Source organism: Salmo salar, chromosome 07 (assembly GCF_965601325.2).
Source record: "Salmo salar chromosome 07, fSalSal1, whole genome shotgun sequence".
Lineage (NCBI taxonomy): Eukaryota > Metazoa > Chordata > Actinopteri > Salmoniformes > Salmonidae > Salmo > Salmo salar.
The window spans coordinates 23,710,257-23,733,855 of NC_138297.1; the positions used below are offsets into that span (position 1 = coordinate 23,710,257).

General features: G+C 41.8%; 2 protein-coding genes across 4 annotated transcripts in view; both read right to left on the reverse strand.

Annotated features, from left to right (window-relative positions):
• Window positions 1-296: 296 nt before the first annotated feature.
• il13ra1 (interleukin 13 receptor, alpha 1) lies at window positions 297-9,180 on the reverse strand. The gene is given in 10 exon segments (NM_001140169.1): window positions 297-1,771; window positions 2,126-2,207; window positions 2,450-2,540; window positions 2,817-2,955; window positions 3,749-3,882; window positions 6,115-6,290; window positions 6,717-6,816; window positions 7,885-8,035; window positions 8,296-8,426; window positions 8,873-9,180. Coding segments are annotated over 10 exon segments (1,188 nt in total). The 5' UTR covers window positions 8,955-9,180; the 3' UTR covers window positions 297-1,669.
• A 233-nt stretch (window positions 9,181-9,413) lies between these two features.
• dock11 (dedicator of cytokinesis 11) overlaps window positions 9,414-23,599 on the reverse strand; it is a 112,508-nt gene continuing 98,322 nt past the window's right edge. For 2 of the 3 annotated variants that reach the window (XM_014206851.3, XM_014206849.3), the window contains 8 exons: window positions 22,705-22,827; window positions 18,981-19,094; window positions 17,592-17,738; window positions 17,125-17,335; window positions 14,845-15,035; window positions 14,015-14,115; window positions 13,652-13,790; window positions 9,414-11,389 (listed from right to left, as the gene is read on the reverse strand). In XM_014206851.3, coding sequence (XP_014062326.3) covers window positions 11,300-11,389; window positions 13,652-13,790; window positions 14,015-14,115; window positions 14,845-15,035; window positions 17,125-17,335; window positions 17,592-17,738; window positions 18,981-19,094; window positions 22,705-22,827 — 1,116 coding nt within the window. In that variant the 3' untranslated portion in view covers window positions 9,414-11,299. Of the gene's footprint in view, window positions 11,390-12,117; window positions 12,134-13,651; window positions 13,791-14,014; window positions 14,116-14,844; window positions 15,036-17,124; window positions 17,336-17,591; window positions 17,739-18,980; window positions 19,095-22,704; window positions 22,828-23,599 lie in introns of all 3 variants that reach the window. The other variant, XM_082977476.1, reaches the window with a different exon arrangement.

Genomic DNA, 23,599 nt, shown 5'->3' on the forward strand with positions numbered 1-23,599 from the left:
GCTCCCTCACGACGCCAGGACAGCGGAGTCAATCACCACCTTCCGTAGACACCTGAAACCCCACCTCTTTAAGGAATACCTGGGATAGGATATAGTAATCCTTCTAATCCCCCCCCAAAAAAGATATAGATGTACTATTGTAAAGTGGTTGTTTTCCGCTGGATATCTTAAGGTGAATGCACCCATTTGTAAGTCGCTCTGGATAAGAGCGTCTGCTAAATGACGTAAATGTAAATGTAAATGTTCCAGGAAGAAATCCCTCTGTGAAAATAAAAAGGGACGTATCGCTCACATGATTCAGTTATTTGTTGATGGGTTTATTCTCTCAACGCCCACACTGGATTGATTCTCATCATAGATTAGCAGGTACACAAGGCCTTGCTTGACATGCGCATTGGTTCATCTGTGAGCACGTTACTCTTATCTCTAGTTCAGAACAGACCAGATAACAGGTTTAAGCTGTTCAGCAGGTTTCTCATTCCAGGTTGTTAAAAAGGACTTGGCGATCTTATCAAGGAAGAGTCTCTGCATGTATGGAGGTGTGATGTGAATGATACTCAATGAGTGAGTGTGTGTGGTGATATCAATAAATCATTAATGCAGAAGTATAAGGTTCCATAAGACAACATGGGAAATAAAAAAATAAATTAAAAAAAAAATACATTTGTGTTGCACAAAACATTTCCATAACACACAAAACTGAAAATATATATTTCACCAACATTTGTACATACTACAGATACACCTGCACAACCTATTTACACATAGCTATTACGTACCGGGAAGTTATCATTTTAAATAGCAATGCAGGTTGATAACAACAGAGTCACAACAATCTAGCTCACATTAGCAGCATATAGCCCTTTATAGGCATTCTGCATTCACACTATACGTGTAGTGAATAGGGAGCCATTTGGGACACAACTACCTGTATGTCAATGCCCTAAAGTCCCTGCCTAGAGGTCTGGCCTTTTATGGCACAGGTAGTGCACTCATTTCACAGAGGGTCACAGCTTCAAGTACTTCTTTGTCCCCTAAATCATTACATGATCAACAGGGTTGATCAGTCAGATAAAGACTGTGGTGCTGCCTGCACATCTCTTCGGGCACTGCCCACCAATGTCCTATTTGGTCGGGGAGTGAGGTTTAGGAGTCCAGCCCCTCCTCGTTTCCTGCACTGGCTTTCTGATAACCTCTGACATTTGACCTCATCTACCCCTTGCGACCCCAAGCCTTGGATCGCAAGGGGTAGATGAGAACAGTTCTTAGTATCTGCCTCCCACACACACACACACACACACACACACACACACACACACACACACACACACACACACACACGCACACGCGCACACGCACACACAATCCAGAACAATACAGGAGTCAGTGAGTCGATAAGTCCTGACAGTTCCAGGACAAACAAAGGAAAAGGCGTCTCCATAGTCCACATACTCTCAGTCTGTAGCCAACTCGTTAAGGTCGTCCTTCGACTGTGGAGCTCCAACTCCTGACACTCTTCAGCAGTACAGTTAGGGTCCACCTTAAGATAGCTTACTTTGAGGGCCGGTCAATGACACTGAAGTCACTTGGCTCGCAGGTCATACCGGGTCAGGTTGTAGCTGTATCTGTCTGTACAGTAATAATCACTACAGGGTCAGTGTGTAGTCTCTCAGTGATCAGGCTGCATCATGGGAAGAGTATAGTCTTTCTCTAGGCTGATCTTACATTCCACCTCCTCCTCAACCGGGACATAGAGATTGCCTATGGAGCTCTGGAACGCAGAGAGAACAAGTTGGAGTGGCTTAGTGTGTGTTTAGTGTGCGTTTAGGTGTTTAGGTCTGAGAATGTGTGTGTGGAGGTGTGGGTGTGTCTGAGAATGCGTGGGTGTGGGTAAGGATGATGACTAGTAACATCTATTCCATGTTGGTTCAACGTAATTTCATTGAAATGACATGGAAACAACGTTGATTCAACCAGTATGTGCCTGGTGAGAAGTACTGTAAGACAAGGTTTAGTATCTACTGCATACACTGACGTTAACATTTCCAGTGAAGTTCAACAACAGCCCCTTGCTGTTAGACCACTACTAATAATAAAAGAGACCAGAGGATGTTGCTGTTCTAACCTTCAGTTCCTTATTGCTGTTCAGCATGTCCTTGAAAATCAGTGAGGGATGTGGTATCGTGGGGAAAAGCTTCTCTCTGTGCCTGGAAAAGAACCACAAAAGAATTAGCCCAACATTTCAACCCTAATCCCCAAAATGGCAATTCATTAAGTGAAAACACATTTGCTAGATATTTTCTGTCTATTAAGACATTCAATCAATCTAAACCCCAACACACACACACACACACACACACACACACACACACACACACACACACACACACACACACACACACAAAACGCAGACAACGCAGACAAACGGATATAGTGTATGTTTACTTACTTCATAAAGCAACAAATGAAAAGGATGAGGAATAAGAAGACTACAGCTGGAATGACGACATCAAACACAATCGTCGACCAATCATCCACACCTGAAAAGAATACAAGCAAAAATATCAGTGACTCGGTCTAATTCTAATCTTGACAAGTCTGTTACATTTAGTCAATACACAAGTCTGTTACAAACGACATATACTATTATACAGACTATAGACTACTGGTATATTATATATGTTTTATTCTATTTGTCTTCTATTTTATTTCAAGGGGAAAGTTTCAACTATTTCAATGGTAACACAATTACAGGACATCACTATCTGTGTTCTGAAAGAGGGAGAGAATGTAGAGAAAGAAAGAGGAGAAAGTACCATAGATTTCCTCTTCGCTCCAGTCGCTGCCTCCCTCCCCACACCATTTCGCATAGACTGCTTTAAGCTTGACTCTGTACTGGCATCTCTTGTCATATGAAATCTTCACTGGTACATGTTCCGATTGTATTTCCTTATTCTGGAAGAAACATACACAGAACCATGAGTGGAACTCAAATAGTGGTACACTTAGAAAAAAAAGGTGCTATTTAGAACCTAAACGGGTTCTTCGGCTGTCCCCATAGGAGAACCCTTTGAAGAACCCTTTTAGGTTCCAGGTAGAAGTCTTTTGGGTTCCATGTAAAACCCTTTCCACAAAGGGTTCTACATGGATACCAAAAGGAGCTCTACCTGGAACCAAAAATGGTTCTCCTATGGGGACAGCCATAGAACCCTTTTGGAACCTTTTTTTCTAAGAGTGTACTATTTGACTGACACACACATACACATAAACAAACAGCAGCTGTCCAATGCCCACTCATCCTAACACATTCAGTAGGTCTGTAAAAACAATGTAAACATCGCCCAGTGACTAAAGCTCTATTTTTATTGGTGTAATTCACATACGTGGCCTGTCTCATGTTGACAATAGCAGAACGCCCAACCCTTCATCTGACCCATATTCTGTCTGCAGCCAGCTAAACTTAAGCCTCATTATCTGGTTATAAATCATCAAAATGTATTTTATATCAGTGAGACTAACCTGTATAACAACGGCGCGACCGAGCGACTTAGGTGCAACCCATAATTAACTAAAGTTTAAATGAAATAGGAAACTATTGAAAACACTCTTCTGGGAAGCATAAAAAACGGACGAAGAAATGCACTTGCCAGGTTGTCAATGTAAAATGAATTTGTTATGAACTAGTTTTCATGGATAAATAAAGGGAGACATAAATGTAAATAAAAATATCCACACATCCAGGGCTTACCACAGACTCTTTACACTTGTCGTAGTTTAAGACGAATTCCCAGCAGTGGACAGCGCCTATGTCCGGAGGGTCCCAGCTCAGGATGAGATTCTGACCTTCCTCTGTGATCTTCACCTTAGGGGCCGGGGGCTTGACTGAAGAGAATCAGACATACAGTATAACATTAGATAAATGAGAGTATTGGTAATATCAACAATATTACATACTTGAGAGTTTAGTAGTATCATGTCATTGGTTGTCATTGGTTGTTCAATTGGAATTTACCTCCATAGCCTGGTGAGATGGTAAACTGCAACAATTTGAATTGTTGCAAAAAATAAATATTTATATATATTTTTGCAACAAATACAAATTCTTGCAGTTAATGATAATGGGACTGGGGTAGGGGAGAGAGAAAAACATGGGCCCCATTCTGCACGGAGAGCTCTCAGCTTTTGTAAGCGGTACGCTCATGATAGGCTCTGATCTATTCAGTTGTGGGGGTTTGGAATCAGACGCGCTCTGCTGTACGATAAACAGTTTACTTTGAGTTAAGTCAGGTCTCTCTCTCGGCCCCTCCCCTCTCCCCTCTCCCATAGAGTGTGTTTCAAGTTTGGGGAGGTTAATTTTCACCATTAAAATTCTCCCTTATAATAAAGCATTCCATGCATCTATCATCGCATTTGCAGATTTTCGCAAGATTGCCTACTATTCCTAAGGTGATAAGTTGATTGGATAGTCACAATTTAGGCTAATAATATAATTGAATCACTGTTCACAAAAAAAGACTGCAGTGTTCAATGTATGGCTGAGCGTGTAGAGTAGGCCTAGGCTACAGGATATGTTTAACGCAATTCTACTATACTTTATGTTTTTAATATGACAACAATGAGAGGGTAGTGTAGGCTACTGCTGACTCTGACAAACAGATCAATAGAAACCACCTTGTCTGCAACCATCTAATCTGGCCTATGAACAGGGGAGACACAAATTGTACGTTATGAAGACCATCTAACCTGAAGGAGGGAATTATTGTCCAAAAATAAAGTTTCAAGTGGCACTGACCCAATGATAAAGGGTGATGTGCACAGCGCACTCAATGGGGATATGACTGATGCTCTCAGCTGGTGCCAATAAGTTTGTTTACTGTTCGCTCAAATTGCGAATTTTGCTAATTAAAAGACAGATTAGAGTCTTTTCATTGTCTTCTCTTTACAGCAACAGGCATTTACTTTCCAAACGATGTTTTCCCACGATGAAATTGGGGGTAGAGGAAGGAAATACATGGGATATTCAAATATACACCGAGTGTACAAAACATTAAGAACACCTGCTCTTTCCATGACAGACTGACCAGGTAAATCCAGGTGAAAGCTATGATCTCTTATTGATGTCACTTGTTAAATCCACTTCAATCAGTGTAGATGAAGGGGAGGAGACAGGTTAAAGAAGGATTTTTAAGCCTGGAGACATGGATCGTGTATGTGTTCCATTCAGAGGGTGAATGGGTGAGACAAAATATTGAAGTGCCTTTGAACGGGGCATGATAGTAGGTACCAGGTGCACCGGTTTGTGTCAAGAACTGCAACGCTGGTGGGTTTTTCACACTCAACAGTTTCCTGTGTGTATCAAGACACAACTGTGGGAAACATTGGAGTCAACATGTGCCAGCATCACTGTGGAACGCTTTTGACACCTTGTAGATTCCATGCCCAACAAATTGATGCTGTTCTGATTGCAAAGGGGGGGTGAATGAAAACAATATTAAATTAGAAACATGGCATTCTCTCGCCTTCGGCTCGCGGGCCTGCTCCTGCTAATGTCAAACATGTAGGCTTACTAGCCCACTAAGCAACACAGTTCTGGGCATGTCCCAGCAAGTGGCACTTCCCACCCGTCGGTGCAGGGTTAAAGTTGAGCGCTTTTCTCCGCAATGTCTCGAAATAGCTGTCCATGGACCTGAAACCGTTTTAATATGCACAATCTTGTGTTTACTAATTTAATTACAACACCCCTCTTGTTTTCTCTCTCTCCCCCTCACACAACCGTTGTTATGCAGTAACCTACAAAGAAATGCGCATTCTATTCACAATGGTTAATTATGTTTAGCAAACAGTCATGAGTTAAATTAACTTAGGCTGTACTAGTGACTACTGTTAACGAATCTTGTCCCAAATATTGGCTACTCATCACATTAGGAATTGTATTTTGTTGTTAACCTGCAAATGCTTTGCTATAAAGGTGATTTTTTTCAACTAACTCTTCCCCTCGCGGCTATGTTTACCTCCTGAGTTAAATTTGTTTGAATGGTTTTCAGATTATACCATGAGGATATCGTAAACATTTGTTTTTAACTGTTAAAAAATGTGGTATGGAGTTAATCTTACCATAATATCTAGGAACCACCAGGAAGTTATTCTGTACAGTTAAGCCATCGAGAGTCCCATTGACCTTGAAGTAGACGTCATATTGAAGGAAGGATCCTTTCAGGTGACATCCTGTCCTCTGATCATCTCTGTACTGGTACTCACTGCATGCTGCTATGTGGGAGGGATCAAGGTACCTGAAACATAAGGGATGAGAGGGATGACAATCTGTCACTGCTCAGCTAAACCGACACAGCTAAACTGGCACAGCTCAACCGACACAGCTCAACAGAAACAGCTCAACAGACACAGCTCAACAGACACAGCTCAACAGACACAGCTCAACAGACACAGCTCAACCGACACAGCTCAACCGACACAGCTCAACAGACACAGCTCAATTGCCACAAATATTATTTCTTTTTTAACAGCTGTAACTGGCGTTTCCTGCAATCTAGAGCAAAACATTGCCTTATATGATAACAAATTAAGTAAAAAATATAATATATATATATTATTATTATTTATTTTTTACATAGTGGCACAGCCAGTACACAAGGTGCCATATCGCCTCTCTTCCATTCTTTGGGGAGATTCCTGATTCATTTTAAAATAGTTCTCACCCATAGTAGAGCTGGAGGTCTGAGGCCTGATTGACTGGAAGCCAGCTGCAGTTCATGGCCTTAGAGGAGTAGAGGGAACAATGGAAGTTCTTCACCAACTCTGTTATGAGAGAGAGAGGAAGAGAGAGAATTAAACATTGCCACGAGTGTAGACCACAAAAACAGTATCTGACAAAGACTGATGCAAATCTAAATATTGTCCTGATAAAAAAGCAGGTTGGTATTTATTGAGATGACGCATGTACTGGAGGCAGCTCTGCAGAGTGGTCACTGGCTGGCACAGCCCCAAAGTCATAAAATCAGATTTTAACCATAACCACACTGCTAACCCTAATGCCTAACCCTAACCTTCATTTAAGACCAAAAAGTACATTTTTGTTTTCAGCTGGCCCACCTAGCGGAAACCGCTTAGTTTTGCCTCCAGAGCAAGACTCATGACAATAAAAGCCAATCTGCAATAAAACATGTTAACACTAAGAAACTTTTCTATTCTCTATGGGAACACTTCACTGGGAATTGTGTTCAGCTTTAAGGTCATTTTTAAAATTTGCTGTATGCTTAAAACCCTTCAATACTTTGGATAGGCATATATAAAGTACAAATAAAAACAAGGGCATTTCAAACATGAAAAACAATATTAATTTCAGCACAATGTTTGTATTACAGTAGACACATTGGATAAAGTTCAGGAGTTCACAAGTCCCAATTCATATAGGGGCAAATTTTAACTTCCACTTTAGTTAAAATGTTCACTTAGGGTGCGTTTGTAAATTCACTCTTGGCTATCTACATCGATTTCAGAGCACTCTCGTCTGAGTATTACAGAGCACACGACATCTGTTGAATTTGATCAGTGTCAGTAAATGTCGGCAAAATAACGTAATTAAATTGTTGCCAGTAGCACAGTTACAGTCACCAACGCTCTGGATAACATGAAAACAGAACAACCGCATCTTCTAGGGCAAGTAAAATGGTCGGAGTGAGGCGTTCTCAAATTGAACGCTGAACGCTCCGAGAGCGAAATGCTCTGACTTTACAAAGGGACAATCTGACAACGCTCTGAATTTACAAACGCCCAGAGTCATGCATTGATTTCAATGGGAGACTAAGTGAAAATTCGAATTTAGGGTTGGAAGTTAGGATTCGTCTCACAGTAATTGTTACCTACCTGTGGGTTTAGGTTTAAATATGCTGACAGGTCTGCTTATGGTTCTGCCTGTACAGTCTCTGGGGTTTGTTTTCACTGTGTAATTCACTGCATCATTAGTGACATTATACTCTTTATACAAGTTGAAAGTTGTCGTTAATGGAGCCTTCTCCTGTGAAAAAAATGGAATCACTGTCATTTCACATTCTACAAAGTAGTAGTGTTAGGTATTTAATATGTGTATTATTATTGAATAATATAACTTTGTAACAGATGATTTTATAATAGTTTATGATCGTTTTATATGCATGAATAGGCTATGTTTTGCAATTCAGTCTGTGCATAAAAAAACTGTTCGTATTATAAATCAATTCCAAATGTATTTTTGTTTAATTTTGCCTTTCATGGGCCGGAGTGAAACAGTCGACTCACCTCTCCGATCCTTGTAACGATCATGTAGTTCACCTTGCAAGATGCATCTAAATCCTCTGGTGCGTTCCACGACAGCTTTATACGGAATTCAGACTCCCACGTCAATGACAGGTTGAGCGGCTCAGAGAGAGCTGAAGAGGTGACAAAAGACGAGCAGTGTAAACTACTCTGTATGGCAATGTGATGACCAACTGCTATATATGCTATAACTATATACATCATCCTTGGTATGCCTGATCCACAAATCTGTTTGGTGTAGACCCTAGTTACAATTTCTGAACAATATGACTCACCGGGGCAAAGTAACAAGGCCACACAACAAGACTACATTAATAATAATCATAGTAAGTCAATGTCAAATGAAAACACGTTTTAATATAGGCAGAAGTTACAAGGGAATCCAACATGTATTTTAAACAGATACTTTTCTCATTATCTAAACTTCTCATTCTGACGTCGGTTTCGGGAAATGGACAGGAAATCCTGGCTTTCCTAAAGTCTTGCCAACTGAAAATGACTAAACAACTGGTGTCATACGACCATTAAAGGGCATGTAAAGTAAATACAATAGCATTACCTTTCTCCGCTGCAACCTCTAGTGCGACCAAATTAATAAAGTATCGTAGAACCAACAGAAATGCCAAATGTTTCAAAATCATGTTGTCTGGTGCGTAATTTCTGGCGGACTGCGCCTCCTCAAAATCGCCCGGAATTCCAAAGGTAAGACAAGAATTGTCGAGCAGTTGTCTCCCAAACAGAGCAAACAAATAGATGTGCCTCACGTTCAGATCAATATAATCAAAAGCAAACACCGGATTTACACCCGCGGGTGAGTTATCAATACATTCATACGGTCTATGATTCCATTTGGTGTGACAGCGAGGGCTTCTGTCGCGCATCGGACTGGCAAATAGGGCGGAGTTTGTATGGAGCAATAGCTCAAAGCTACGACAGTACAGAATAGGATATCCTTATCATTTAGACAGCGTCAGTCATTCGTTTTCTTCATTGGATAACATCCCCTATAATACACCTCCTCCTGCTTATGAGTAGTGTGTAGGCTTGAACATAACAATAAAGTGAATAATAACTAAATTAATAAAGTTAATACAACTAACTTTTTCGCAAAACATTGTTTTTTATTGAAAAATGGCTTAACAAAGATATGTTGAACAAGCATCTGTACTTAGATACAGTGTAATTACAATGGCAAATCAAAATCAGACACAATCAGAGAAATACGACTATTCTCAAACCAATGCAACCATGTATTGGTCCAGAAACAGCACAACTATAAATATGTAGCTACACGCACGCACGCACGCCTTTCTTCTTTTACAGCAAAACATATTATATACATCTGCATATTATTATCATCTATCTGCTCATTTCAGTGTAGCACTTGTGAAATACTGTACAATCAGCATGTTTTGGAGTTGTATTATTACTTGAAATAGGACAGGAGACTTTTCTGAGGAGAGATGTAGGGACTAGTGGATCAATAGGTCCAGCCAGCTGATAGATCCCTCAATAGGTCCAGCCAGCTGATAGATCCCTCATATTCAAATCTGAACCCCAAAGTCAGTTCCACTGCTTTTTTAATTTTTTTTACATTGTTCCCCTCTAATCAGGGACTGATTTAGACCTGGGATACCAGGCGGGTGCAATGAATGATCAGGCAGAACAGAAAACCAGTAGTACTCCGGACCTTGTAAGGTAAGATTTGAATACCCCTGTGATAGAGACATCAATCAAAATCAACAGCCTGGTCCCACAATAATTGGTCTTTTGACCAATCAGATCAGAATTACGCTGCCTGTGTAAACGCAGCCTATGAGTTGGCAAGACAGCACCAACAGATCTGGGACCAGGCTAATCAATCATCATTGACTTAATGTCAGAGAACACACCCCATATCAGAGCATACGACAACAGTTCAACAACTGAAGAAACTGTCTGAGCATTGGGTTATTACAGAGAGACTGACACTTTGACATCATAGAGTATACGGCATTAAACCTTACTGTACAGCTTTCTTATAGAGTAATACAGACAACCGATGGGTTACTGTTTGTTTGATCCTAAAACATATAAGCCACCTTAGACCATTGCAGAATAGACTCCCAGCACTTAAGTGTAATGCGTTTGCTCTCTGAAGCAACCATTTGATGCAGTGTGCAAGGAAAACAACAGCTTTGCATTGATTATGGACAAAAGGCAGCCATTACCTGGGTCGTGTTCAGCAGGGCACACCGTAGCAAAATGGTTTGCAGCGTAACACAATAATCTGTGTTTTTATTGGACAAATTCAGGTAGTAGTACCGCCCTGTTTCACCCTGTTTCAAAACGCTCCATCCCTACTGAACACACCCAGATAATCCACATACCGTACGTGACTCATCTCTTTAGAAGGTAGGTAGGCTAATATCTGCAGTGGTAAAGTGTTAACACTATAGAGACCGTTTCTATTTGAATGGTCAACACTGCCTTTGATTGGAGAGATTAAGTCAATCTGCATAGAGCTTTGAGTTGCAACAGTCCAGAATTTAAACAAATAAAACATTACAAAATAACATCTCCCCCTCGCCATTAAAGAATACAAGTCATTCAAGAATCTTGTAGTTGAAGAGAAAAAAGTGCAAGGTCACCTAATACATGACTCAACAGCAAGACCTGACATTTGATCAATTTCGTAATATCGGTAGTACATAATACATTCTCCAAATACTGCTAGCACACAGCCGTCGTATCAGACATCTCGGTGAGCTCAGTTATACTATTCAGGATGTTTGAGAAGGCAAATGGGAATAACAAGGCCAATATGCCAAGTCATACTGAACAGTGCTCATCCCAAAGTACATTATAAACAGGTTTCCAGTTTGTGGTGTGGAGCGAGGGAGTCGACAAGTCCAGTTTGGATCCAACTAGCAGAGGGTGTGTGTGTGTGTGTGTGTGTGTGTGTGTGGGGGGGGGGGGGGTAGCTCTACTCTGTGTTACAGTCACTTTAGCCCAGGTCTGTAGACGTCCCACTGATGGCACGGAATACGTGTAAGGAGTTCTGGAGCAGTGAACGCATCATATCCTCCTGGAAGATCTAGGATGACAGAGTCAGATACAACATCATACATCATTACCATCATTGGTCAACCAGTCATGTGATAGCAATACATGCGTCGCAGGAATACGCACATATAATGGAGTTTTTGAAAATAAGTGACAAATCCAGACGTTATTGCAGTCAAAATGGAGCCCAGGGCGTCTTGCCAGAACAGCATGGGGACACAGACCTGCGTTCAAATACATTGAGCGTTTGCTAAAGCCACCTGGAGTGATTGGAGGTTTGATGCGGCACACCCAGACAGACACAGCGTTGCCACATACACTGAGTGTACAAAACATTAAGAACACCTTCCTAATACTGAGTTGCACCCCCCTTTTCCCTACTACCATACCCAGTTCAGAGGCACTTAAATATTTTGTCTTGCCCACTCATCCTGTGAATGACACACATACACAATCCATGTCTCAATTGTCTCAAGGCTTAAAAATCCTTCTGTATCCTGTCGCCTCCCCTTCATCTACACTGATTGAAGTGGATTTAACAAGAGACATCAATAAGGGATCATAGCTTTCACCTGGATTCACCTGGTCAGTCTGTCATGGAAAGAGCAAGTGTTCCTTATGTTTTGTACACCCAGTGAATATCAACCCACAAACAGCTTTACTCACTGACTGAATAAAGGGAGGTTAAGGAGGTGATGACCAGTGTATGTTCCAAGTAGAAATGAAAATGCAACATAACTCCAGAGGGTATCACATTACCTGGCATTTCTTAAATCTAAGGCGCAGTAAGGGGCAGCATAGACAGAAGAAAGGGACAAGTTAGTGCTATGGACAGAAAAGTAAAGAAAACATTAAGACACAAAAATACTTAATTTGCTACCAAAATACAGTCAGGAGAAAGAGATGTGAGAGAAAAATAGATTCAGGTCATGAGATATGACCTTGGTCAAAGAAAACCATTATTGCGGCAGGTAGCCTAGCAGTTAAGAGTGTTGGGCCTATAACCAACAGGTTGCTGGTTTGAATCCCTGAGCAGTCTAGGTTACAAAAATCTGCCGATGTTCCCTTGAGCAAGGCACTTAACCCTAATTTCTCCCGTAAATTGCTCTGGATAAGAGAGTCTGCTAAATGACAAAGGGTTTGCTTGAGAGAAAGAGAGGGATGAGCGCCTAGGGAGGAGGGATGAGAGCCTAGGAGTGTGGTCAGGAATATTATGAGAGCCAGAGCCCAAAATAAAGAATTTCTGTTTGTCATTTTGTGTGCATCTGTATGTGTTTGTAAGGCTGACAGGGGCTATGATTATGGGGAGCCCCCCATGTCACCTGTTCATGGATGTCTGGCAGCTCCTCCCCTCCCCCATGTCACCTGTTCATGGATGATGTCTGGCAGCTCCTCCCCTCCCATGTCACCTGTTCATGGATGATGTCTGGCAGCTCCTCCCCTCCCCCATATCACCTGTTCATGGATGATGTCTGATAGCTCCTCCCCTCCCCCATGTCACCTGTTCATGGATGATGTCTGACAGCTCCTCCCCTCCCCCATGTCACCTGTTCATGGATGTCTGGCAGCTCCTCCCCTCCCCCATGTCACCTGTTCATGGATGATGTCTGACAGCTCCTCCCCTCCCCCATGTCACCTGTTCATGGATGATGTCTGATAGCTCCTCCCCTCCCCCCATGTCACCTGTTCATGGATGATGTCCGACAGCTCCTCCCCTCCCCCATGTCACCTGTTGATGGATGATGTCCGACAGCTCCTCCCATCCCCCCATGTTACCTGTTGATGGATGATGTCTGACAGCTCCTCCCCTCCCCCCATGTCACCTGTTCATGGATGATGTCTGACAGCTCCTCCCCTCCCCCCATGTTACCTGTTCATGGATGATGTCTGACAGCTCCTCCCCTCCCCCCATGTCACCTGTTCATGGATGATGTCTGACAGCTCCTCCCCTCCCCCCATGTTACCTGTTCATGGATGATGTCTGACAGCTCCTCCCCTCCCCCCATGTCACCTGTTCATGGATGATGTCTGACAGCTCCTCCCCTCCCCCCATGTCACCTGTTCATGGATGATGTCTGACAGCTCCTCCCCTCCCCCCATGTCACCTGTTCATGGATGATGTCTGACAGCTCCTCCCCTCCCCCCATGTCACCTGTTCATGGATGATGTCTGACAGCTCCTCCCCTCCCCCCATGTCACCTGTTCATGGATGATGTCTGACAGCTCCTCCCCTCCCCCCATGTCACCTGTTCATGGATGAAGTCTGACAGCTCCTCCCCTCCCCCCATGTTACCTGTTCATGGATGATGTCCGACAGCTCCTTCACCATGTCTTTGAAGTTGCCCTTCAGGCCCTCGTGGTACTCAAACTGGTCCTCCTTGATCAGACGCTCATTGATGTCCAGAGCCATGCTGCAGACTTCCACAAACCTCCTGCATAGACAGTACAGACAAACAGATACACACACATACACCAACAGTTACATGGGGACAGAGGGTGGTGTTCAGCAAGTCATACTTCATCAAATATCAATACTAGTTATCCATTAAGGGGATGACATATTCAATGATTTGCTCCACAACTTGAGTGTGTGCATTGCGGAGTAGCTGATATCTTGGCAAGGTAGTGCGTTGTCGGTTGGGTAGTCTACACGTACCTGAATATCTCCTTGAGCTCCATGGCTTTCTTATTGTTGGACTTGCTGGTTTTGGAGTCGTCCAGAAAGGCTCTGGCGTACGCCATCGGACCAGCGTTAACCTGTGGCACACAAGACAAGGGAATAAGTAACAATCTTTAAGAGTAATGAATATCTTGGGTATTCAGCTTCACTCTCAGGTGGCGCTGGGTGACCACTATGCTGCCAATGTCGTCTAGAGCAACACGTAGCACAACGATAACATCATTGGCTACCGTCCTGTAGGTTTTAACCCCGACCCTGTTCCGGTAGAGCTACCCTCCTGTAGGTTTTAACCCCGACCCTGTTCCGGTAGAGCTACCCTCCTGTAGGTTTTCAATCCAACCCCAGTTGTAACTAACCTCATTCAACTTATCAACCAGCTAATTATTAGAATCAAGTGTGCTAGCTTAGGATTGGAGAGAAAACCTGCAGGACGGCAGCTCTCCAGAAACAGGGTTGGGCAGCCCTGGACTAGCGTGACCAACATACACACAACGAACGGAGTAACGCAAGAGAGGACCAAACCCTAAAATCAACACTACAAGTTCTGGCATGAAAACATGAATACCTGCATAAATGCGAAATGATCTGATAGATGTTATTTCTAACCCCTACGTGTACAGGGACACAGCCCTGCAGTTTGCTGTGGTGTTAAGGTCCGATGCTAGTATGTGGTGTTCCTTGCATGCACTGGCTGCATCCTGTTTGGACCCCAGGGAGTGTAGCAGCTGCCTTGGCAGCAGCTAATGGAGATCCTAATGAAATACTAAACGAACACAGTGATGTGGCTACAGTAAGGTCTCGTCTACCTGTACAGAGACACAGCCCTGCAGTTTGAGCTGCAGCTGGATCATGTCCACCTCCTGGGAGGAGCAGAGTTTGGTCAGCTCGGCGGTGCGCGCCCGCATCTCGTCGATGGCCACGTCCACAGGCTTCAGCTCTACCTGCTTCTCCCCCAACACCTCCACACGCTTCTTCACGTACGGAAACGTGTTGGCCGCTGGACAGGAGAAATACACATAAATCAGCATATTCGCCCCCTTTATAACGTAACCGATTATCACAAATGTTTAGATCATTTCTCTAGCCTGGGGGTCAGTCTGTTCCTGCTCTCTTGAGAACTTGGCTTGAAAAACGACGGCAATGGTGTTGGCAAGAGCACAAACAGATTTATTCTTCGCCAAGGGCAGCGTGTTGGTCGCTGCCCAGGAGACTCACCACACATAGTCAGTTCTCATATAAACACACGATAAAGTTAATTCATTGTGATAACACTGGGTTATGTTTCCCATTAGTGTTTCCTTTATTCTCCTTGTATGGGAATGTGTTGGCAGGTCAGAGGAGAGTAAATAGCGCAGTTCCAGGTAGCTTTATTCTGGAGTCATTTTTCACCCAACTTTCACCTTCTCTTGGTTTTCTGAGAAACCTTCACATCTTTAGGAAGCTAGAGTCTACTAACTGGCAGTCCGGGGTCAAACATACAAACAGGTCATCTTGTACCATCATTTTATAGCAACAACATTGAGTCAACATCCTTAAAACAAACCACACATAATGCTTTTACTGCATATTGGTCAATTTGTAACATCATGTGTGTCAGGTCTGTGGGCAATGTTGACAGATATTTGAGACAGGCAGGCCAGCTGTTGTTTAATGTCAGTGGTGACAGTGGGGTAATCATGAAATGGCCAATGGTCAATCAAAATGTCTATATCATCATGTGATACAACAATTGCAGTGGATATAAGCCATTTAAATGGTCCTATAGCACTTCAGTTATCAAATGTATCATAATGCTGGTACCCTCATAAGCGGAATTAGCCAGTGGTTAGCTGTAAACGTTCTCTGTCAATTCTAAGGAATAATGTTTACTACTGTTAAAGGAAAAAGCCACTGAAAAACTATATTTTGGTATTTTATTCATTAGTCCTCTGTTGATACAGTCCCAAAATGTTTTGCATCACAGCAGTCAAGTTTTCAAGATATCGAGTCCAGGCCCTGTCGCAGCCGGCCGCGACCGGGAGACCCATGGGGCGGCACACAATGGGTCCAGCGTCGTCCGGGTTAGGGGAGGGTTTGGACGGCAGGGATGTTCTCGTCCCATCGCACACTAGCGACTCCTGTGGCGGGCCGGGCGCAGTGCACGCTGACACAGTCGCCAGGTGCACTGTGTTTCCTCCGACACATTAGTTCGGCTGGCTTCCGGGTTAAGCGGGCATTGTGTCAAGAAGCAGTGCGGCTTGGCTGGGTTGTGTTTCGGAGGACGCACGGCTCTTGACCTTCGCCTCTCCTGAGTCTGTATGGGAGTTGCAGCGATGGGACAAGACTGTAACTACCAATTGGATACCACGAAATTGGGGAGAAAAAGGGGTAAAAAATTAAATAAAATAAACTTTCAAGAAGCAAACAAAGTGTCACCGGCCACATCATCATGATGATGCAAAATGGACAAAAGAAACTATGGACTAATGAAAAAATGATCAAAAGATAGTTTTTGAGTGTCGTTTTCCTTTAAGGGTAATGTGGAACCGATGTCACCATCATTTCTTGTCTCTAGCCTAGTGCTTTAAAAAGTCATGGTATGACGTCAGTGGGTTTCTGAACTTTATTAATTCTCAAATAGTTTAGATGTTAGTGTAGCTCATCTAATAAGAAATGAAACAAGCTGTGTGCACAGTGGATGAAGGTTTTAATTGAAAAGCTTGTATACTTCTTTGTCTCCAGTGCACCACACAAACAGTGGTATTCTGTTTGTCTAAACAAGGTTGAAATATAGAGGTTTTGGTCATAGAGGTAATGTTTTTTTAATAATGGTTTTAAATAGGTTTTACTAGGCGGCTTCCACCCGGTTACGTAACCCTGCACCTTAGAGGCTGCTGCCCCATATACATAGACAAATAACATTTTATTTGAAGAGGTTGTAAAGCTAACTAACTATTTGTAAGCGTTTTATTTGTTGTAAAAGAGGTTAAGTAGTTTTTAAGCTAACTGGTTTTAACTATGTTGGTTGTAATGAAGTTGCAAAGCTAACCATTTTTTTTGGAATGGTTTTAAAGAGGTTGTAAAAAGAGGTTGTGAAGCTAACTAACTTGTGAGTACGCTCCTCCTCTTGCATTGCTCCTCCACCCCACCATGTTTCTTCCCCGTCAGCGTGTATGGCGTTTCGAACACAAAGCGGTTGATGTTGTGGCACTTCTCAAAGTCTGTCTTCTTCTCTGGACAGTCCTTCTCGTCAAAGTAAGGCTTGACGAAGGTGACCTGGATGTAGGCGAACTTGGTGTCTAGGTCTTTGGGGTTGACCTGTTGGAGATAGGAGATTGGTATGGTTGGGCTTGTTAGATAGAACCGACTCGAGGCTGTTTCCAACTCCAATAAAGGAAGCAAACTATTTGTTTGTACTATTTACCCCTTTTAGGAACCTGTAAGCAGTGCCCTAAATGGCAGCATATGCCCTATATAGTAGACAACTTTTGACCAGGGCCCATAGGACTCTGGTCAAAAGTAGTGTACTAAATAGGGAATATGGTGCCATTTGGGACACCACCATAGTTACTACCTTGTTGGAGTCTTGGATGATCTTGACGCTTTCCGTTCCAAACTTGTCCCCGTAGAGCCCTAGAAGGCGCTGAGAGATCTCTGATAGGCCAGTGAGTTTGGGCTCCTTGTACACATACTCCTTACCGTCCTCCTCCTCGAAGTAGCCCTGTCAACAACACAAAGTAGCCATTGGAGGCAGTGGGATGTTCATGCTGGTTTCATTACTAAGCAAGGAAAACAACAGCTGCAGCCTACTCAGGAGGAAAATACTCAGTCATAATTCAACTAGTCTCCCAAATGTGCAATAAATACATCAAATGTTTTTATATAGCCCTTCTAACATCCACTGATGTCACAAAGTGCTGTACAGAAACCCAGCCTAAAACCCCAAACAACAAGCAATGCATTATATAACAAATGTATAATGCTCTCTGATATTTCCTGGAATATGTTGTAATATGGCTTTACAGCTGTGCTTTTCTCAAAATGTATAATATATACATTTTTAACAATATCTTTATTGGCTTTTTTTTATGTAGTGTACAGCGTCAGAAAACATTACAATTAAACATGAATTCATAATGTTCTAACATCCATCTATCTGAAACAAGGCTGTTTGTGATACTGTAAAGTAACTGAGACACTGGGCCTTAGGAATCTCCAAACAACTCAAAATAAAAAACATCACATATAGACTCAGATACACATCGTCCCATATATATCTGAAGAGAGAAGTGAAACTTAATCTAAGCCTTCTAGGTGGTTTTTTTCTCTCCGGCGTTTAAGCCCTGTCACAACCGTCCTCCTCAGAGGCCACTAGCCTCTAAGGGATTGGTGTAATTCCACCTTCATCTAATCTCCATCTGTCAGGTAGGGAAGTTACCAAGAGAGAACACCACATTGTTGGGTTCACAGGCACTGGATGTGGACTGATATCAGATATGGTTAAAAGATGACCACAGGTACCTCGATGATGCTACCAACAACATGACAGACCAGCACTATTGTTGTTATTTTCTCCCCCCAAATAAATAGAAGAGAGAGGAAGATAACACCTCAAAAATATACAACAAAAATGCATGGTCTCTTTTTAATGCGACAAGTTCCCCAAGTAACGGGCACTCCATCCCTGACAAGAGAAGAACCATTGGTTGAGCCAGTATACTAAACAATGATTATCTTATAATCTGATGTCCATACTAGCGTACCGGTTAATGCCCAATCCATTGTTTACTTAGAAGTGGTATGCTAGTGTGGATATCGGAAAGGAGCCAACGACTACAGTTCATCCCCAGTGTCTCTCTGTCTGAACCAGAATAAGTGTGTTTCACAGCTATAAAAAGAGAATGGGAAGGAAAACACAAGGTGAACTTGCGTCTTTCATCTTTTGTCCATAATGCCGACCCACCTGCCCGTAGAAGGCCACTCTGAAGTAGGTCCCCAGTAGTCTCCGGCCTGTATGCATCACCTCCAGGATCTTATTGTAGGCTCTGTGCAGCGTGTCATACAGACGGCTCAGTTTCTGAAGGAAACATACACAAAACTGGGTATTAGTGTGTGTGTTTGTATGTGTGTTTGAGTGTATTTACTCATTAGTGTGCACGTCATTGTTGAGTGTATGCATGTGTGTGCATGTACGGTTGAAAAGTTACCAGTAATTTACTTAAATTACTGGAATCTTCTGTAATTAACATAAAATATATATCGGAAACATTGGTAATTTATACCTGAATAACTTTTAAAACATATCTGTGTCCATATTGTCCATGAGTTTCTAGTAGATAGACCATATGGTTCAAGAGAAAATAGCCTAATTAATTTAAAAAAAGCATTAATCAACAATGGCATTATTTTAAATGAACTCTGCAACTATTCGAGTTTTCTTCACAACTGCCACCAGTTTGGCGCTGAAACATTGACAACAAATACATTTGGACATAGTAAATAAATAAATAAGGATTTAAGAAAAATTGAAATATATTTCCCTGATATTAAACACGGATATTAAACACCAAAGGTATTCACTAAGTTAAAGGTTTATATTTAGGATAATATTTTACAGCTCTGGCATTCTATTTTTTATTATTTCATATACACTGAATAATAATACAATATAGAATATAACATATAAAGTGTTGGTCCCATGTTTCATGAGCTGAAATATAAGATCCCTGAAACTTTCCATATGCACAAAATCCTTATAACTCTCAAATTTTGTGCTCAAATTTGATTACATCCCTGTTAGTGAGCATTTCTCATTTGTTTTGAGGGAGCGTGTAATTGGCATGCTGACTGCAGGAAAATCCACCAGAGCTGTTGATGGAGAATTTAATGATCATTTCTCCAATGTCGTTTTAGAGAATTACGTCCAACCGGCCTCACAACCACAGACCCCGCCCGTGTACGGCGTCGTGTGGGCGAGTGGTTTGCTGATATCAACATTGTGAACAGAGTGCCCCATGGTGGCAGTGGGATTATGGTATGGGCAGGCATAAGCTACGGACAACGAACACAATTGCATTTTAGCGATCGCAATTTGAATGCACAAAAATACCGTGATGAGATCCTGAGGCACACTGTGAGGCCCATTTTTTGTAGGTATCTGTGACCAACATAGACATATTTGCAGGGGTGGAAAAAGTACCCAATTGTCATACTTGAGTAAAACTGAGATACCTTAATATAAAATTATTTAAGTAAAAGTGAAAGTCAACCAGCAAAATGCTACTTGAGTAAAAGTTTACAAGTATTTGGTTTTAAATATACTTAAGTATCAAAAGTTAATGTAATTGCGAAGATATACTTAAGTATCAAAAGTAAAAATATAAATTATTTCAAATTCCTTATATTAAGCAAACCAGACAGCATCTTGTTTTTTAAATTTACGGATAGCCAGAGGCACACTCCAACACTCAGACATAATTTACAAATGAAGCATCTGTGTTAAGTGAGTCTGCCAGATCAGAGGCAGTAGGGATGACCAGGGATGTTCTCTTGATAAGTGTGCGAATTAGACCATTTTCATGTCCTACTAAGCATTCAAAATGTAACGAGTACTTTTGGGTGACAGGGAAAATGTATGGAGTACAAAGTACATCATTTTCTTTAGGAATATAGTGAAGTAAAAGTAAAAGTTGTGAAAAATATTAATAGTAAAGTAAAGTTACCCTAAAAACGACTTAAATAGTACTTTCATGCATTTTTACTTAAGCACTTTGCACCACTGCATTTTTGTATTTCCAGTCATGTGAAATCCATAGATTAGGGCCTGATGAATTTATTTTGATTGACTGATTTCCTTATAGCATGTTGCTTTTATATTTTTTGTTCAGTATATTTTACATGTGATAAGGCCAGATAGATGGCTAGAGATGATCTGAATTTCACATTTTTTATTTAACCTTTATTTAACTAGGCAAGTCAGTTAAGAACAAATTGTTATTTACAATGACGGCCTAGGAACAGTGGGTTAACTGCCTTGTTCAGGGGCAGAACGACAGATTTTTATCTTGTCAGCTCAGGGATTCGATCTAGCAACCTTTCAGTTACTGGCCCAACACTAACCACTAGGCTACGTGAAGTACCCAAAACGGTCAATAAATGTCTTAAAATAGATTACATAAAATCCTTGAAAGATACCAACATTTGTGTAGTTTACTGGTAAACTTTGAAAGTTTACAGCAATGTTCCATCTAATTCTTTACAGCACTGAGCAAATGTCAGGTCTGCTGAGTGCAAACTTGAATGTGAAGTTTACTGTGAACACTGAGGCTGTACCCACATTTTATGCTCGTAGGAACCAATCACTCCCCTATTACTGACTACAAATGATCTATAACTGGGCTAATAACTCACTAACTAGCAAAGGACATGAACAAAATGTGCACACGTTGCTACATGCAGCTCTTGCTTTGATCTCAAAACAAGCGCATCTACTCAGGACCACTGCTGTAAACACTGTCCAGTTCAAAGTAAATGGCACAGATCCATATATGGCAATGATCTATTTGCATATAGGCCTACTGCAGCTCTGATTGGTTATGCCACACCGGTCTGTGTAGAGTACGGGCTTAGTCATGCCAATAGAATCCTACTCCGATGCGTTCTGTCTACAACAAAAAGTTTGTTTTGTTATTTTGCATTGAAAGTGGCTAATATCGCATTGATTAGATCACAATTGCCACAGTAAAGGGAAACATTGATAGTGTTAACTTTCAGGGAAAACTCCTCTCTCCCTGGGCTGATATTTCTTCTGCACTCTGTGCAGCAATCCTGGGGAGCTGCTCTGTCTGCGCAATTGCGCAGCTTAGAGGAAACGTTGGTTTCCAGTAATGGACCCTCCCTTTGCAACCCTGTGTGTGGGTGTATGAGTGCGTATGTGTGTGTGGGTGTGTGATATTTTACGGGAACTATTACACTGCATGACATGTACAGTAAATCAGCAGGAGGCTTATGTACCACCCTATTAAAACAAAATCTGTGTCTCACTCCTCGAGTGTGAGTAAGAACAGAAATAGGCCACAGAAATGTGCCACTGGCAACAGACACAACACAGAGTCAGCATTCCAAATGGCGCCCTATTCCCTATTTAGCGCACTACTTTTGACCAGGGCCTATAGAGGCTTTGGTCAAAAGTAGTGCACTACTTAAAAAAAAAAAAAGCCAGATCCAAAGAGAAGACAGTCCTAGCATGAGAAGATGGCGAGTGGAACATGATTAGGGTAAACTTCTCATGGACAGTATTTTAGTTTGAGGACTTATTCCATAAACTGACTGGCTGAGCTTATTTATGCTGTATAAACACAAGGGACAGAGTATTGGAAAGCTTCACAGAGACAAACAGGAAGTAGTCAATATTGTCTGTGTCCTTTAATGTAATTGTCTCAATCTGACAATAGAATCCTTATTGTGGGATTCACAAAGTAGCCCTTTTCCCACGGACAACTGTATTCAATCACAGAATGGTTTTGGGTATTTTAAAAATTACTACTGCTACTACTAATTCAGCCAGATAGACTCCTCTCACAGCTGCTTCCAGTTTACAAAGACACTGCGTAAACATTGTTCTTGATGATTCAATTGAAATTTCAGTCTTGTTTATGTGTGTATGGTTGTGTGTGTTTGGCTCGTACCTGGAACTCGTGGCGTTTCTCGTAGACAGGGATAATGAGCTTGGCGACGTGTGTAATCAGCTCGTATCTCTCTGCCTTCCACAGCCCCTCTACACAGAGCTCTAGACGCTCCACTAAGACCTCCTGTAGGGCAGACCAGGAAACACAGTCAGTGAAAACAGCCAGGGCCAAGCCAACATCAATAGGCATCAGTGGATTACAAGCTAGAGCCTGCTATATTGGTGTACAGTGCCTTCAGAAAGACTTATTCCACATTTTGTTGTGTTACAGCCTGAATTAAAAATAGATTACATAAAACATTCTCACCCATCTAAACACAATACCACATCATGACAAAGTGAAAACATGTTTTTAGACATTTTTATAAATGTATTGAAAATGAAATACAGAAATATCTAATTTACATAAGTATTCACACCCTTGAGTCAATACATGTTAGATTCACTAACGGCAGCGATTACAGCTGTGAGTATTTCTGGGTAAGTCTCTAAGAGCTTTGCACACCTGGATTGTATAATATTTTCACATTATTCTTAAAAAAAATCTTCAAGCTCTGTCAAGTTGATCATTGCTAGACAGACATTTTCAAGCCTTTCCATTGATTTTCAAGCCGATTTAAGTCAAAACTGTAACTAGGCCACTCAGAAACATTCAATGCCGTCTTGGTAAGCAACTCCAGTGTATATTTGGCCTTGCGTTTTAAGTTATTGTCCTGCTGAAAGGTGAATTTGTCTCCCAGTGTCTGTTGGAAAGCAGACTGAACCAGGTTTTCCTCTAGGATTTTGCCTGTGCTTAGCTCTATTTTGTTTATTTTTATCCCAAAAAAAACCCTAGCTCTTGTCGATGACAAGCATACCCATAACATGATGCAGCCACCATCATGCTTGAAAATATG